We start from the raw sequence: 19,067 nt of genomic DNA, 5'->3' as shown, positions 1-19,067 counted from the left end.
CGATTTTTTATTCAGTAACTTGGCAGAAGTTTTCATGTTCTTTTTTATACTTTTCTGCATTCTTCTAATTTTCTACAAACATGCATCACCTTTACGGAAAAAGTGAATGAATGAATGAATAAATGAATAAAAATCTTATTTTAAGCAAATTCAAAATTAAACTCTTCTTCATGTGTGGCAAATCATTTGTGAGACTGCAAATGAAACATTTAGTACTTGTAGTCATGAATCACACATCAGTGGTATTTATTGTATATATATTTCTCTAAAGAAGGTTTGGATTTGGCCAGGGAGATATTTATTTATTTTATGTTTCAGCAGGTGGCAAGGTATTGCTATCGAACTACTCAGACTGGACCTTAACTATTGATCTAAAGTGCTTCCTGTTTAATTGTGGTTTATGTGGTTGAAAATGCTAGTCTTAACAAATTACCAAAAGTGTTCTTCTCTTGATTTTGGCTTCTCTTCAAACTACTTCTAGATTTGTCTTAATTAACCAAGGTTGTGACAACTAAACAATTTTTTGTTTGCATGCCAGTCTTCCCCACTGGCTGGGAATTCTTGAAGGGCAGTGACAACCTCCTATTAGCACTGTCCTTCAAGTCCACAGTACATGGTGGCCTTCAAATCGTATTTGTCAAATAGAAGAATGAACGAATGGAAGGATGGGTGAATAAATGAGTAAAGACGGGTAGAGTGAACTGGCTTTGCTCTAGATCATCTGGGCAGCTAGTGGGTTGTGGTGGTAGGCGATCTATCCAGAGTTTAACTCTTAAGGCTCTCCTTTCTTTGTTCTATTTTTTAAAGCTTTTTTTAAGAGTCATCTCTCCAATTTATGTCTTTTGTTATTCAGACTTACTGTTAAAGTCAGAGTTCTTGAAATAGAATGAAAAATCATGGGGAAATTTGTAGCCATAATTCTTTCTTTAAAAACAACAACAACAACAAAGAAAACAGTTGCACAACAGAAACCCCTAAAGGCAGACTTTGCAAATAAGAAAGGAAGCCTGGTGAGCGCTTCTGGATTCTTAAGATTTCTACTTATATATAAAAAGGAAGGTTCGGTTGGTAGCATAATTTCTGACTTTAGGAAATACCTGGCCCATATGAAAGACCAGGCTGTTGTTTCCTGGGTGACTATCACATTCACAGGTGGGACCAAATGATTCCTTAATAACTCAGCCCTTTGTGCAAAAGGGTTGGCTTCGAATATCCCTGGTGGTTTTGTCCCAGACAGATGTATGACTTGCCTCTATGTCCAAGAGCTGGAAGCCACATTTCAAACATATAAGCAAAATTTAATATCATCGCTTATAGGCAGTGGTATGATGTAGATATAATTTTAATTTTTAAAATGTGTGAAAAAGTACTGAATCTTATCCAGGTTAAAAAAAAAAGTGAGCAAGAAATCAGCGTAATTTCTTCACTATGGACAATTCTCTTGGCAGTTTTAGGAAACACAGGCTATTTCTTGCCCCTCTGCCTTCCTTTCTCCGGGATGGGCCATTGCCTAGGCTGTACTTCACTATTTCTCCATAGATACGCCCAGGGAATCAATGCCTTCATTAATATTAGTACTTTAGATACCAAAAAGTACCCCAACATTTCTGCTATATCAGGAAAACTAATGAGGAACATAACTCTAAAAGGAAATTCAAGAAATGCTGGGGGAGCACCTGGCTGGCTCACTCGGTTGGTTAAGTGTCTGCCTTCAGCTCAGGGCATGATGGCCAGGGTCCTGGGATGGAGCCCTACATCAGGCTCCTTGCTCAGCAGGGAGTCTACTTCTCCCTCTGCCTCTGCCTCTCACTCATGTTTTCTGTATCTCAAATAAATAAATCTTAAAAAAAAAAAAGGGAAATGCTTGGGACTCTCATTGATTACTAAAAATATCAGACACAACAGGGAACTTTTAATAAGCAATTAGACCTCTCTATTTTTTTTTAGACCTCTTTTTTTGGTATTTAATCTGAGTAGATTTGTAATGTTTTTATTAGAAAATCTGATCTTCTATATATAGGGCTTATCTTAAAAAAGTGACAAAGATTTTTTTTATTGATTTCAAGTGCCATAGGTTTTACTCTTTTTTAAAAAAAGATTTATTTATTTATTTTAGAGAGAGAGTTAGTGGGGGGAGGGAAGGACAGAGGGAAAGAGAATGTTAAGCAGATTCTGTGCTGAGAGCTGAGCTTGACTCGGGGCTCGATATAATGACCTGAGATCATGACCTGAGCCTAAACCAAAAGTCAGACACTTAACTGACTGCACCACCCAGGCGCCCCAGATTCCAATCTTTTAACATCTCTTACACTGATGACTTCCCTTCCACCCACCCTGTATCACTGCAGTCCTAACTGTTCTCACTGCTCACAGTCATGCCTTCTGTCAATGAATCATTCATTCTTCTACCAGAGGAATTTTTCTAAAACACAAATATGTTCATGTCATTTTGCTTAAAATCTTGAATGATTTACTGTAGCTTTTGAGATAAACTCAGTTCAGTGCTTTCCCCTTGGCCTCATGCCTACATGTATCCATGGCAGGCACAAGGGCCTACTTGCAGTTAGTTCCCTGGACATACAGTGTTGACTACCCTTCTCTGTCTTGGAGTATCCTGTTCTTTCCTTCTGTGGAATGCATCTTTGTCCAACTTTCTTAATGTAGGTAGTTTTACCTTCTTTCAAAACTTATCATAAGCATCCACTCCTCAAAAAGCCTCCCATGACCCCTCAGGATACTTTAGATGGCCCATTTTTTCTGTGCCTTGTAGCACTCTGTACACACCTCTTGCATAACATCACCTAGGATGATATTTGGTGACGTATTGATCTGCCACTCTGCCCCTCCCCCTATTATAAATTCCTTGAGGGCAGGGACCATGTCTTGACTATCATTGCATTCTGGGTACCTAGCTCAATGAGGAGAACACAGTAGTTGGTTAAACAAATGAATGAGTTTAGAAAATTCTATTAATCTAAAAATTTAAAAATTCTTTTGATTATGGGAGAGTTAACTGCTCCTAAATACCAGTTCACATGTTCCTAATGTGCCTGGGCCAAACAGCAAAGTAAAATAAAACTTACATTTCATTTGCAACAACGTGGATGGACCTAGAGGGTATTATGTTAAGTGAAATAAGTCAGACAGAAAAAGATGAATGAATAGCACATGACTTCACTTATATGTGGAATCTAAAGAACAAAACCAATGAACAAACAAATGAAAAGAAATAGACTCATAAATCCAAAAAACAAACTGGTGGTTGCTAGAAGGGAGAGGGTGGTGGGACGGGTGAAACAGGTGAAGGGGATTAAGAGGTACAAACTTCCAGTTATAAAATAAATAAGTCATGGGGATATAATGTACAGCATAAGAAATATAGTCAATAATATTGTCACATCTTTGTGTTGTGACAGATGGTGACTACGCTTATTGTGGGGAGCATTTCATAACATGTATAATTGTTGAATCACTAAGTTGTACACCTAAAACTAATGTAATACTGTATGTCAACTATACTTCAACAAAAACAAACAAAAAAACACATTTCTATAGGATCTTACAGCATTATTTCATGTAGTCTTCATAATAACCCTAGAATTAATGTTCGGTTGTCTTTATCACCTTTTGTGGAGAAGGAATACCAAAGCTCAGAGAGGCTGAGTGACTTGTCCTAGTTCATATAGCTAGTAAAGTGGCAGAACTAAGACTTGAACCCAAACCTATAATCCTGAGTCCTATACCCTTTCTGCAGTTTTCTAAGGCATGAGAAGATTGATCTGCCCCAACACGAGTGGTAGGCAGAATAATAGTCCCCTAAAGCTGTCCAGGTCCTAGTCCCTGGAACCTATTAATATGTTACCTTACATGGTAAAAAGGATTTGGCACATATGATTCAAATTAAGGACCTTGAGATGGGAAGATTACTGTGGATTATCTGGTTGGCCCCAACCTAATTACCTGAGTCCTTGAAAACAAAGAATATTTCCCAGCTGATGTCAGAGTTAGAAAGTGACTGTTGCTAGCTTCGAAGACAGAGGAAGGGGCTATAGGCCAAGGGATGCAGGTGGCCTCTGAGGCTGGAAAAAACAAACAGATTCTCCTCTGGAGACCCCAGAAAGAAAGATGGCCCAGCCAACACCTTGATGTTAGCCTGTTGAGACCCATGTCAAATTTTGGACCTGTAGAACTATAAGATAATTGATGTATTGTTTGAAGTCACTAAGTTTATGGCAATTTGTTACAACAGCAATAGGAGACAAATAGAGTCCACAAAAGTGGAGTCTCCAATAGAGTTGTACCCAGTCTTGGTGATGGGCAATTCTGTAGAGGGAATCAGTGCTCAGCTGGGACAGGCATAGCTTCTCCCAGTCTCAGTAGCCACATGGGAGGCATCCAGGTTCACTACAGAGGCTGGCTAGAAGGAAGAATATTGCACAGTCAGACCTAAGACCCATCTAGCTTCAGATTCTATCACTGACAATGTTTCCAGGACATAATTATCTTCCTTGATGTTGATGTCAAAGACTGGTCATGTGTATTCCCCAGCCGCTTCATTTCCAGCAAAATACAGCAAAGGGGGAAATCACTAGATAAGGAGCCTTGGGACCAGCTCTCTGCTCATCTATTGTTTGCTATGTTGCCTCAGCAAAAATCACAACCTCTCTAGGACTGCATTTCCCCAACTATAAAATTCAGAGACTGGATGAGATGACGTATACAGTTCTTCCTAGTTCTAAAATTCTCTAATTTTATTTGCAAATTGCTTTCTGTTAAAACATCTGGGATGTCAGTCAATGATTCAGCAAACACATTGTTTGACTATGTTTAAATCAAACATGTGACCGACACACTAAATTCTTGATCCTAAGTACAGAGCTCTCTCTCTTCTTCACATCCACGGAATTGCTTTGTGCACCAACAGGAAGAATGGAGTTTGTGGTGGTTAAAAATGTAGGCAGTGACATTGTCTTCTGGGCCACCATTTACTAATTTGGGGACCTTGGGTAAGTTACTGAACCTATTTATTTAAGCTTCAGTTTTCTTATGTGTAAAATGTAGGTGATGAGAGCATTTACCACATGGGGTTGCTGTGGGATTAAAATATCAAGGAGTTAGAACAGTGCCTACCATATCTTGTTATTTCAAAATAAGTGAAGCAGCAGACTGAATTCCAGGAAAGGGGGCTCATTTATAGACAAAAGAGCAGAATGTCGCCAGCGCCTGATTACCTTTGGTGAAGAAAGGTCGAACGGCTTTCCAGAGTGTTGGATTGTTGTTGAATATGATGCCGTTTTCATGCATGCCAATGCACTGTAGTCCAAGTTTGCTGCCGAATCGGGAGCTGTAGTGACTGTGCTTCATTATGTGGAACATACTGGAGGACCTGCAGAGACAGCAAACCTTGGCATTAGTTTTTAAGGGTCAGGAGAATTCATGGTGATGATTTTGACTACCAGGTGGCTCTCTTAGCAAATGCATGTTGATCGAAATGCAAGGCATTCGAGGGGTGCCGGTCGGTTAAGCGTCCAACTCTTGGTTTTGGCTCAGGTCGCGATCTTGAGGTCCTGAAATTAAGCCCAGGGTCGGCCTCCATGCTCAGTGGGGAGTCTGCTGGAAATTCTCTCCCTCTCCCTCTACCCCTCCCCCCACTCTCCCTCTCTCTCCCTCTCTCTAAAAAAATAAATAAATCTTAGAAAAAATAAATGCAAGATGTTCTAGGATTCATATTGAATAAGCATTTGTTAGCATAAGAATATCCCTCTCCAGTTGAAATATTCCTACCTACTGACTCCCTGCTTGAGCATCACCAAAGATAGCACATGTGCGCGCACACACGCGCGCACGCACACACACACACACACAGAACACATTCCTTATTTCGTTTTTTCCCCCTAACTCCAAGTCTCCAAAATACTGCCCACTACTGGGGTCAGAGCTGCAAGGCTTTGAGAAGCTGAGCGCTTCACACCACCAGAGGGTCCCAAAAGCCTCCAGCCCCAGTCCAGATGCTGCCACCCCCTGCAGGAGTGAGTCTCAGAATCCTGAGTTCCTGGAATTGCCCAAGTCTTTTTCCATTTGGAACCAGCAGTTCTGCCTTTTACCACCAATCCTCAGAATCTCTCATCAGGCCTGGCCCCTCCAGTGGATATCCTTCTGGGTTTGGAGGGCATCTCCTGGGCATTCCTGGCTCTGGGCTTAGCTGGCTGGGCTGGGCCTGGAAGGCTCTCTGTGGTGGTAACAGCTGCTATCTTGAGGCCCTGCATTCCATCCTGACTCATCAAGGTCTCCAGGGTCACAGAGTTCTCTCAGGATATAGGACATGGTGAGCCATTAGATAGCCCTTGAGGTAGCAACACTGGGACCCTGCCAACGGGCTTCCTTGAACTTCTCAGCTCCTACTCACTGTTTTGCCTCCATCCCTCTCCATGCCCAGCTTTTAAGGCCTGGGAGGAACTAGGGAGGAGGAGGAAGCTCCTCCATCTCTCCTCTCCCCACCTATTTCCTCCTCTAGTAGCTGCTTCCTGCCCCCCACATTCCATGGGAGTGATTTGGACTTGATGAGGCACTGAGAGTTACAAAATGTTATAAAATTCTAGCCGAAGAAGTTTTAGGAGCCTGTACATGTGAGGGGAGTATTACCTTCTTAGGACAGCGGTACAGAATTCTTCTGTAGGGGGAGACTGACTTGCTTTGTTGAGAAGATGTTAAGACTGCTTAAAAGGGAATGCAAGTTGGTACAGCCACTCTGGAAAACAGTGTGGAGGTCCCTTAAAAAGTTAAAAATTGAGCTACCCTATGAACCAGCCATTGCACTACTGGGTGTTTACCCCAAAGATACAGACGTAGTAAAGAGAAGGGCCATATGCACCCCAATGTTCATAGCAGCAATGTCCACAATAGCTAAATCGTGGAAGGAGCCGAGATGCCCTTCAACAGATGACTGGATTAAGAAGTTGTGGTCCATATATACAATGGAATATTACTCAGCTCTCAGGAAGAACGAATTCTCAACATTTGCTGCAACATGGACGGCACTGGAGGAGATAATGCTAAGTGAAATAAGTCAAGCAGAGAAAGACAACTATCATATGATTTCTCTCATCTATGGAACATAAGAACTATGATCGGTAGGGGAAGAAAGGGATAAAGAAAGGGGGGGTAATCAGAAGGGGGAATGAAACATGAGAGACTATGGACTATGAGAAACAAACTGGGGGCCTCAGAGGGGAGAGGGGGGTGGAGGAATGGGGTAGACCGGTGATGGGTAGTAAGGAGGGCACTTATTGCATGGTGCACCTGGGTGTTATATGCAACTAATGAATCATCGAGCTTTACATTGGAAGCCGGGGATGTACTGTATGGTGACTAACATAATATAATAGAAAATCATTAAAAAAAAAAAGTTAGCCTATGGCATTAGAAGGATAAATGGGTAATTTAAATAATAATCAAAAGGATAAAGGACAAAGTGATAATTATTCTCTTCAGGATAAATGGTAGGTGGCTTTATTGGAGGGTGGGTGCAAGCAGCACGGGGAGGGTGGGGGAGGAGAGCTGAGTTGAATGCTGTAAAGAGCTGGGAGAGAGAGGACTCCTGCCTCAGTGCTCAGCAAAAGAAGTCTGCAGGGAATTTATGAAGTTGAGAATTATGGGGTAGATGGAATGAATTCATTTTTCACTTGCCAAGAGAAAAATTAAGAAATGCCACAGGTGACTGCATTTCTTGTGGCATGGGCTTTGGCTGGAAAATACGTTCATGCAGGGCCCAGACGGAAGCAGGTTAGCTGGACGAGGGCTGAGTGACGACTGAGGCCATGGACCTCATGGGTCAGAAAACCGGAACTCCAAGATGGCATGTGCTTATAAGCTATGTGGCTAACCCTTCGTAAGCTGAGAGAGATGAACACTACATGAAGACAGACAGGACAGTGTTTATTGAAAGATGGAGAAGATAATAAACAGGACATGTAGTGCTTATATGTCTATTATTTTCATAAATGCCAATATCATATTGTAGGTGTAGACCAGACATAAACACAACTTGGAAAAATCAAATAAGAGTATCTAAAGGATATGGAAGAAAGTTAGTAGAGTGAGGATAAGAGGCAGACAAAACAGTGCAGAAGGGGCAGCAGCCAGCCAGACCCCAAAATCCTCACCCACAGGGGTGCATGGTCGTGGTTGAATGAGTGAGGAAAGGGAGGTCACACATCAGCTACTTCCTTCCAAGGCCCAGACCTTCTATACAGAAGGCTGGGGACCCTTGGAGGCTTGGGACCCTCCAACATCCCTGTGCTGCTGAGTAGATGCTAGGAACACAAAATACACAGAGGACCACAGAGTCTGTGCTCACAAAGTCTCATGTATTGTCCTTGGCCTCCCTATGTTAACAAAGCATGTTCCAAGTACATACATTACCCAGACTCCTCTGATGTGCATGATAACAGGCTCTTCAGATCACAAGGCTGATGTCCCAGTTTACATGTGGACAACATGGCCAAATGCAAATTCCCCTTGGTAAACTGTAAGCATCAGCAGATTTACTTCTCTCCATATATATTTTTAGCAACTTCGAAAAATTTCCACTCAAGTATATTCAAATGGATTGCCATTTTTCTTGGAGATAGGGAGAAAAAGGGAGCAGGGTTTGGGAATTAAAAAGAGGGGCAGAGTGGTTAGCAGAGGAGGAGGAGAAGTTTTCGGCATGCAGCCAGGGGAGGTTTAAAGAAAGGGGAGGCAGGGTAAACTGTCAGGAATTTGACTTTTAGCCATGTTAATAGTGCCAGAGCCCAGCCGTGTATAATTGTTGTCTACCTGTATACGCTCTGGTGGGAATTGTAGGCAAACTTCAAGTGACATAACCCTTGACCTTGGGGCTTTAGAACTAAACTACTCAGGTCTGCCAGGTAAGTTAAAATAGAGCCCCCAAAGCTTTTGTTTCACCTGAGGATTATAAATTACTCCATGTCTCTGAGACCAGAGTAGAATTCAGAGGCAGAGATCATAAAATTAGAAAGGGACTAAACATTTGAGCAGAGGATTAGGAAGAAATTAGGCACATTATTGCAAGAAAGCAAAATATATTTATAAACATCTCTCTGATACTGCAAAACAGTGAGAATCTAGGCATTTTTCTGGTGTGGGAGGGATAGAGGGGGAAAAAAAGAGAAAGTAACAGCATGGTGCTTTAAATGTGCAAATTCAAAATACATAAAATACCATCCATGTTATATTTTAGATGCTGTAATTTTTTTTATTTTGGTGAACTCAATATTTATACAAGTTTTCACGTGTTCATTGCAACTTTGGTTCTTCCTCTCCACTTCTCCACTGAAATTTTGTTTCTCAGCTGCAAATCCTCCCACCATGTGGCGTTTCTGAACATGTAACCGTTAGAGATGGGGAGTGGCCATTATAGTATACGCACCTCTTAAAGTTGATACTTGGTTCCTAAATGGATGACTTTGCCTTAGCGAGGTTGTTCAGTTAATGCCTGTGAAAACACATTCCCAAAGAAGACATCGGGCCAAAGGAGCTGTGCTCTGGCTGAGATTAGGCTGCAGGCTAAACATTAGCCAAACCCTCACATTTATGATGGTTCCATAGTCGTATTTAAATTTTAAAAGAAAGACACTAAAATAATGGCAGTGTCAAGAAATGAAAACAGAATTATTATATGAATAAATTATGTACTAATTTCTTTCAGAAAAAAAATCTTATTTTCAAATCAAAATACTCTCCATTAATTCAGCTATTCTCTTGACTCAATTCCAGATAATATTCATCAAATGATCCCTGAGTTTTGGACAAGCTTTTCTCTCCCTAGCAACAAAAATAAAAACAAAAATCCAGATGCTTTTGTTTGTATTCCAGGGAATTAATTTGACTGACAAATAGCTAAAATTTTGTCCTGTATAGAAAAATTATGCTGTAAGAGGACCGAAAAGCTTATTAATAGACTTCAGCACTTTAGCTTCTCTTACCTTCCCCTGCCTTAGTCTATAATGACAGCAGAAAGTAATTTGTACATTCTTTATTCACAGATTCATATCTAAAAATTTTAAGTGCTCAGAGGCAAAGCAAAACACTATTTTTTTCTGTTCTCCTAGAGATTTTATATACTGCATTAACCACATTAGCCTGCCCATTAACTTTGAGGAATTACTAATCAATTTTAAAAAGAGAACAAAAGACCCCAGACTTAAACCCAACTAAATGTGTATTAGTTAATAAAGAGCGAACTTCAAACATAAATGTGTTCTTTAGGGGGCGCCAACATCTCAGCGATTTTTGAGTCGGAGGCTTGGACTTGGCAAGGGACAAAGACGGAAGTGATACACCCTGCAGGAGAAGAGTGACCAGCGGCAGGTGAGCAATTTAAAACCAAGTCTTTGATCAAAAGTAGGTTGGCTTTATCTAACCAGAGTAAATCGAGAAAGTGAAAATTAGAAAGTTGGTAAAGAACAGGGATTCCAGCCCCGAGCTCTCAGGGCATTCAGGAACACAGTAGAGAACTTAACTCCAGCCTTGTGGGCCAGCCTATAATACCAGTTAAGGGAAATGTTATACTAACTGGGACAGTAAAGATTTCTTACCACTCAAGAGAGACCAAGGGAGTCCCCAAGCTCAGAAGGAATAGTGGGTAGTGTAAATTGTATGGTAACTGGGGTCGTTATTCTTTTTTCTTTTCTTTTTTTTCCCTTTCCTTTCCCTTTATTCTTTTCTTTCTTTCTTTCTTTCTTTCTTTCTTTCTTTCTTTCTTTCTTTCTTTCTTCTTTCTCTTTCTTTCTCTCTCTCTTTCTTTCTTTCTTGAGTATAGTTGACACAGTGTTACATTAGTTTCAGGTGTACAATATGGTCGTTCAACCAGTTTATACATTATGCTGTGCTCACCACAAGTATAGGGCTATCTGTCACCATACAGTGCTATTATAATAACACTGACTGTATTCCTTATACTGTACCTTTCATCCTTGTGACTTATTCATTCCATAACTGGAAGCCAGTATCCCCCATTCCCCTTCATTATTCTTCTTTAAACATGACTGAAGTCAAAAGGCATTGCCAAAGATGGCAAACCTATTGTCTATTCAAAATGGAAAGTAGCCAGAGTAAGCTCTTAGGTAGTGAGGAGGAAGCCACCTTCAGTTCTGAATTTAAAGGACTCACACTGGGGCACCTGGCTGGCTCAGTTGGTGGAGCATGGGACTCTTGACCTTGGGGTTGTGAGTTCAAGACCCATGTTGTGTGTAGAGGTTACTTAAAAATAAAATCTTCAGAAGAATAAAAAAATTTTTAAAAATACAATCTTCAAAAAAAAATGACTCATATCTGTGGCCAGGTTCAAGAGTGATGAGTACTAGAAATATGGAGGATAAACTAATGGAATAATTGGTACCAAACATTTAAAATCACTTGCCTGTATAGACCTGTTTTGTGCCTGAGCCTTATGGTCCATTGATCCCATTGCCTTTCCCCTGTCCTTTGCCCCTCTGATATCCTCACTTACCTCACTTACCCAGCTTAAATACCGGAGTCACTGCAAGAGAAAAACAATCTTTATAACAGAGAGATCTGCCTGTAACCCAATGATCACATTTAACATCCCTAATAGTGGAACAACCTTTCTTTGTTTCTTGATGTGATGCAATATGAAATGCCTAGTACTACCAAGGAAGTATCATGACAAGTGAGTTTAACCGAATGAAAACTGAGCCTTCAGACGTAATTTTCAGTTTGTAAGAAATACAGAGAATAGAGGAATATGTTAAGTGACACCATAATGTAATGAGAGAAATTCGGAAATGTGGAACATCCTATAAGACAACTGACCTGGTCTCTTCAAAAGGTCAGTGTCATGTGGTGCAGGGAATGGGAGGACTGCTCTTTCAACTTTCCTGTTCCTTTGAACATTTTCTTAATAGAAAGTTAGAAAAAAAACATTTTATTGTCAGTCGTTAAAATCATTCTCTTTCATGCATTCTCAACTCCCTTGACCCTCTCCTTGCTTTGTCACAGTTGCCTGGTAAAACCTCACCTCTGGCTAAATTCAACTCTTAGCTTACTCTCTGCTTGCCCCTGGCAGCTGAATGCGGCTGGGGAAAAAAACCACACATGCACATGTTCGTACACACACACACACACACACACACACACACACACAGGTCCCAGTTAAATTCAAGTGGGCCCTTAGTGCAGCTGATAATTCTACATTTCCCCAAGTCCATTCACTCTCACTGTTCTAGGTGACTATTATATCCAGCATTCTCTCTCTTTAAATATTCTACTTCCTCAGTCTCAGCTAAAGACTTTATTCCCTATTTTACTGAGGATAAAGAAGCAGCTAGAATCTCTGCAGGCTCCAACTATTGGGATCCGTGCTCATATATTCAAGCTACCCAAACTTACTGTGGATGAACTTCCAAGTCCCTGTGCAAGACCAATTCCACTTGTCACCTGGACCCCCTTTACCTCTCACCTGGCACACCACTTTCTCTTCCATCAACAATTTTGCTCTGTAATTCTCCACTGCCATCTCAACACACATGTTGTAATTTCTCCTAACTTAACCAAGACTCCTTGGACCATACATCCCTTTCTATTTCTTTGTTCCATTTCTCTGCTGCCTTTACGACAAACTCCTTTGGAACAGTTCTCTACACCTGCTGCCTACAATTTTCTCCCCTTATTCTATACTATAGTCAGACTTTTGCCTTCACCACTCTATTGAAACTGCTCTTTTCGAGATCACCCATGACCTCCCTGTTGCTAAATGCAACAGTCAAATCTCTCGTTCACCAGGCACTGTCTGGCATGGTTGACAATTCCATCCTCCCTGATATGTACTCATCACCTGGCTTTCAGACTGCCACACTCTTCTTGTTCTCCCTTATTTGGCTGTCCTTATCAGCCTCCTTTTCTAGTTTCTGACTATGGTGGTGGTGGTGGTGCGGTTGTCTAAAGACTCAGACCTTCCTTCACAACATCCCACTCAGCTGTCTACTAGGCATGTCAAGTCAAAATATCCCAAATGGAATCCTGATTTCTCCGCATCCCAAACTTGCTCCACTTATCTGAGGTAATGATACCTTCATTTTTCTAGGTATGCAAGGCAAAAACTATGCTATCACCTTGATTCTTACACCCAACATCAAATCTCTTAGCACCTTACTGGCTTTGTGTTCAATATATACCTAGAATTTCACCTCTCATCTTACAACCTCTACTGCTCTCACGTGGACAAGCCATCATCTCTTGCCTGACTGCTCTCTGTGCACTCACCCTTGTCCCTTTAGCACCTATTCTCAAAGAACGTAGGTAGAATGGGGTAGAGTGTGGGTAGAGAAGCCGGGAATGTGCTGAAACAGGAAGGAGTCAGATATGTCACTCTTCTCCTCAAACTCTTCAAAGGCTTCTCATCTCATGCAGGGTAAAATTCAGAGTTGTTACAATGGCCGACATAGTCCAACATGATTGGGTATCCTAATACCTCTCTAATGTCATCTCCACTATTCTTCCTGTAGCCACACTGGTATCTTTAGTGTTCCTTGAACATTTCAGACAGGCTCCCACATCAGTGCCTTTGTACTTGCTCTTCCTTTCGTCTGGAATGCTTTTCCTCTACATCTCTGCATGACTCATTCCCTCACTTCCTTTAGGTCTTTATTCAAATACTATCTTCTCAACTAGGCCTGCCTCAACTGCCTATTTATAGTTGCACTTCCATCCTTGCAACTGGCCCTCCCCACTTTAGTTTCCTATATAGCTCATATCCACCTGATGGTAGTGTGACCAACCATCATGGTGGGACTGTCCCAGTTTTAGCATTAAAAGTACCACATCCTGGGAAACCCCCTAGTCCCAGGAATACCAAGACAGTTGGTCACCCTACTCATGTACTATATGTTTTACTCCTCTATTGTTGGTATATTAACAATACAATAATATATTTCTCCATGAGGGTAGGGATATTTGGCTGATTTGCTCACGATACCCAGGGTACATAGTTAAGTCCTCAATAAATGTTTTTTTAATGAATGAAGGGAGAGCCAATAATGATTATATGATAGAATCATCCAGTGCTTAGTATATAGTAAATTCTCAATAAATGTATGTTGAAAGAATACATGAGTGCATTCCCTATAAATGTACACATGATTAAGACAAATATACAAATATAATCCTAATTAGTATGTTAATTACTAACAAGTTTGCAAATATAACCCTAATTAGCATGTTAATTGCTAACTCCCCTTTATGGACGCTACCCATATTCTTTTCTTTCTTTTTTTTTTTTTTGGTATTCATTACAAAAACTAATAGAGACACACAACATACAGTGTCATGCATAGCATCTGTAGACCCTCTTTAATTCAGAGCTCACCTGATGGGGAACTGTGCATACTTTATCTACCAAGGACAAGATGAACTTTCCCCCAGAACTCCGAGCTGCTCAGACAACATCCTGGCAGCACTCGGGCCTGAATCTCCCCATGAAATTCTGCAAACGCCTTTCCCGCTGCCCCAACTTTGGGACTATGCTGGTAGGAAAAGTTGGACCATAATCTCTACTCAGTTGTAATGACTACAGATCTCAAACTTTTCAAAAGAAAAAAACCTGGCAAACTATTCAACTAAACATAAAAAGCTTTCTGAGGTCCAATGGGGTATTTTCAAGAGGCACGGGTAGTTCTGGAAGGGACCTGAAGAGCAGGCAAGGGAAAGAGATGGGGACAAACATGTCCTATTCCCTCAGGGAGCTCAGCCCTTAACAACAAAATTGAGCAGGCTCGGAGGCAATTAAGGAGAACACAAAGACTCCAACCAGTGAAAAGCCTGTGAGGACAGGACAAGGAGAGAACTGGGAGAGCTGGGGGAAGGGCAGGATGGGTTGTGTGCTCCTCTTGAGCATGAATCAGCACCTGAATTGGTCCGGGTCGCTGAGGTCACTTTCTTAATGCAGACAGCACAGTGGTCAGATGCCACCCTGCACTGTCACAAGGATCCTACTTCACAAACGGCTTTGGGCTTCCAGGATTGGATTCGGGGATCCATGTATGTAGTATCTGTTCTGGTCCTCGGGTCCTTTGTCCCATTCTTCACTCGGGTTCTTGTCTTATACTACTATCACTTGAGCGAGACTGAAGGGTAAAATGATAGACAAAAGCACTCCAACCCTGCTTAGCTGCTCCCCTCACCCCAAGGCAAAGCCCCCTGGTGCCAGAAGCTGCTTACCTGCTCTCCTGTCTCAGGCTCTGCAGCATATTGGCATTATTTGGGGAGCTCTGCACACACCTGATGCCTGGGTCCCACCCCCAGAGATTCTGAAAGCTGGGGTGTGGCTGGGGCATTGGGGTTTTTAAAAGCTCCATGGGTGACTTTAATGTGCAGCCAGGGTGAGAACCTCCGCTTTAGATCCTGAACTGTAGGTGGAGATCCTTTTGGATAACCATCCTGCGGGTCACTTCCCCTGTCTGCTGGGGAGGGCTGGAAGGCAACTCGCCATGCTGCTATGCGGGTGGTTAAAAGAACAGGGGCGAATGTCCCAAGCCCCCAAGCCCTTGTGTCATCAGTCCCAGGACATTTTGAGACTGTAGACCATTGCCAGAGTGAGTAAAGTATTGATTTTTAAAATGAGTACTTATCGGGCCACCTGGGTGGCTCAGTCGTTAAGCGTCTGCCTTCGGCTCAGCGCGTGATCCCGGAGTCCTGGGATCGAGCCCCACATCAGGCTCCTCTGCTGGGAGCCTGCTTCTTCCTCTCCCACTCCCCCCTTGTGTTCCCTCTCTCACTGGCTGTCTCTCTCTCTCTGTGTCAAATAAATAAATAAAATCTTTAAAAAATAAAATAAAATGAGTACTTATCAAGTTCACCTAAATCTGGCTGACCAGAGTAGCCCAAGAGAAGTAAAATCCAAGGGTAATTATTGGTCCCCCACTCCCTTCTATCAGTTATTTGGTTCAAAGAATTGGGCTTTGAGATTACCATGATATTTTATGAAATGATGTGTGTAATCTTGGCTTGAAAGAAATCAGTGTAGTTTCTAGAAATGCTTCATTTGCCTCTGGGTAATAGTCCATGTATCTGGACAAAAAATTCTAACGCATCAGTAAAATCCTCGTTGGTCTTTGTTTGTGGGTAGAGCCCTGTCAGGTAATATAAAAACTCATTAATGACACAGTGTTGGCATATAACATTGTTAAATATCCAGTAAAGACAGCTGAAAGTCTAGTGAAATGTGCTCTCTTTGAAATTCTCCATTTTCTATGATCAATAAATAAGAAAACTAGTATTTCACAAAGCTAGTTCTCTATAGTCGATGCCTGTTTGATTAATCCTGGATGAATTCAATCTGCTAAACTTATCCAGAAAATGTAACAAATCATTGTTTTGAACAGGCAATACTCCTGGTTTATTAAAGATCACTCAGCTGAGACACCTGCCCACAGTCATAAATAGAATAGGAGCATAGGAATGGCATCTTTTTCTACCGTTTTGGTTTTTTTACAAAGATTTTATTTATTTATTTATTTATTTGACAGAGAGTGAGACAGCAGGCAAGGAGGGAACACAAGCAGGAGGAGTAGGAGAGGAAGAAGCAGGCTCCCAGCAGAGCAGGGAGCCTGATGTGGGGCTCGATCCCAGGACCCTGGGATCACGCCCCGAGCCAAAGGCAGACGCCCAATGACTGAGCCACCCTGGCGTCCCTTATCCAGAAAATGTAACAAACAAATCATTGTTTCGAACAGGCAATACTCCTGGTTTATTTAAGATCACTCAGCTGAGACACCTGCCCACAGTCATAAATAGAATAGGAGCATAGGAATGGCATCTTTTTCTACCGTTTACCCTTCTAGAGGGGCTAGGAGCCTGCACATTAGCAAATTGGTGCAGATTACTTTCTCTCAGGTATTTTGTTTTGTTTTGTTTTAACTGTTTGCTTATAGAAATAAGACCAAAATCTTAGGAAAGCAGGAAAGATAATGCCTCTCCCTAAAGTATGTTTTGTCAAACCCAAATCCTTTGGATTCTAAGTTTCCATTCACTGCTCAGAGAAATTTCAAATAGTTTCCCAGCTTTCCAGAGTTTCCTTTTCTGTGTACCTCTGGGTTTAGGCAAAACCCAATTACTCCACTTGTCTGCAGGGTTAGATTTTTACCTGGGAATTGCTCACCTTCGTTTGAGTAGTAAAAACACAGCCTTAGCAACAAAAGCATCAAGATTTCAAAATGAGTTTGTTTGTTACTTGATAGAAAAAAACACAGCCTTGGTTTAAAAAAAAAAAATCTGTCTCCGATTATTAACAGACTCACTTGCTAATAATGAGCGTTTCCTCCCCACATATCCAGACTCTGATGAATTCTCCATACATCTTGTTGTAGTAGTTGCAGGCACTGCCAATGCCCATCCACAGGAACCTGCAGTGGGAAATGAGGGGCCCAATCCCCATACAATAGCCAGGACCTAGGAGAGTCATCAGACCACAGTCAGCATTTTAGCAAACACCAAAAAAGAGCAACTGCTTTATCTTATTGCTGTTTGTGTTCTTTTCTATCTAACAGGTCTTTTAGATAGATATACCGGATGTATACCTGTGAATCACGAAAAAAAAACCGAACAAGCTTAACATGAAAAAAACAGTAGTTCCGTGTCTATACCACAGTAGTTCCATTTGGTCTCAATCATTTCAGTCTGAACAAACCAGGGTCTGTGTCTGCTATTTTCTTGCCATGTTAAACAGTGTCGGTGAGTTTTAAATACAACAACTCAGTCCATCTAGTTACAAGCATGGAAACCAGGACATGGGACAAGCTGACAGATCTGTTTGGCTGCCTGGTTTTGTCTGAAAACTTTTGGTTTGTGTGCCCCAGCTGATGGAATGGGCAGATTTAAATCAGGTTGTAGTTTTGGTATAATCTTTTTAACTGAGAGACATGGTCTACAAAGATAATGTCCAAACAAAGAATATCATTTTTTTTTCCTTCAAAAGACACAGTTTAAGAGAAGAATCCTAAGGTAAATCTCATTAGGCAAAAAAAANAAAAAAAAAAAAAAAAAAAAAAAAAATACAGCTAAGCATTGAGGAATTAGGCAATGAGTCCGATCAGTGTCTGGACTAGAATTTGGATCCAGTGATGTGGTTTTACTCTACAGCAGTGACCGCTCATATCCTTACTTAGATAAAAAAACGGAGGAATTTGCTCTTGCTTAGACCAGAGGACAAACCTGGTAGCTTGATTTTACTGGTGGTGGGGAAAGGTTAGACAAAAACTTCTTGGAATGGTTTTAGGAGTTTTCCTGTGACGTAGTAGCTTTTTTACATCAAACCTTTCTCCTTTAATTCCATTCCAGTAGTAAAATAGGAAGCCAACATACACAACTGTTTGAAACAGTGTTCTCACTCCAGGGGCAAGCACCGTGTAAATAAATCTAGATAATCTAAGCTTTTGCTTAAATCATTTAAATTGGATGTTAAGTCCCAAATTCGGCAAATAAGGTTAGTCCTTTGTAATAGCTGGATTAATGGGAATAAGACTGTCAGGTTTTTTCCTTTAAAATGAAGTTCTTTTGGGACACCTTGGTGGCTTAGTCGTTGAATGTCTGCCTTCGGCTCAGGTCATGATTCCAGATCCTGGGATCGAGTTCAGCATCGGGCCCCTCACTTGGTGGGGAGTCTTCTTCTCCCTCTGCCTGCCACTTCCCCTGCTTGTGCTCACTCTCTCTCTCTGACAAATAAATAAAATCTTTAACTTGAAGGTCTTTGGTAATATCTATAGAACCAAGACATTTTCAAAGGATTCTTCTTAATCTTCTGATTGTTCTGCTAACATTGTATTGTAAGTAGATGACTGACTTTATATTAAATAATTTCATTAAGTTCTTTAAAAGATTAAAACGAGCAAATTTCAATATGTATTTCCTTAAAAGGTCATCAGCTATACAGATCTCTAATCAATTAAAATGTACGTAATAACAAACTACTTTGTTGGGTATTTACAGCTTAAGACGTTGTAGATGCCTAATAAATGTTTCCTGGTGAATTTTTTAAAGTCATTAGATATGTG

The 19,067-nt window shown here is 41.2% G+C and overlaps 1 protein-coding gene across 1 annotated transcript in view; it reads right to left on the bottom strand.

Annotated features, from left to right (window-relative positions):
* Positions 1-19,067, bottom strand: part of LOC100464417 (aromatase) — a 39,254-nt gene that overhangs the window by 14,927 nt on the left and 5,260 nt on the right. The window contains exons 3-4 of the mRNA XM_002920421.4: positions 17,316-17,466; positions 5,232-5,386 (exon numbers count right to left, since the gene is read on the bottom strand). Coding sequence (XP_002920467.1) covers positions 5,232-5,386; positions 17,316-17,466 — 306 coding nt within the window. The remainder of the gene's footprint in view (positions 1-5,231; positions 5,387-17,315; positions 17,467-19,067) is intronic.

The sequence above is a fragment of the Ailuropoda melanoleuca genome, chromosome 5, assembly GCF_002007445.2.
Source record: "Ailuropoda melanoleuca isolate Jingjing chromosome 5, ASM200744v2, whole genome shotgun sequence".
NCBI classification, from domain to species: Eukaryota; Metazoa; Chordata; class Mammalia; order Carnivora; family Ursidae; genus Ailuropoda; species Ailuropoda melanoleuca.
This window is presented reverse-complemented; position numbering and strand designations above follow the sequence as displayed.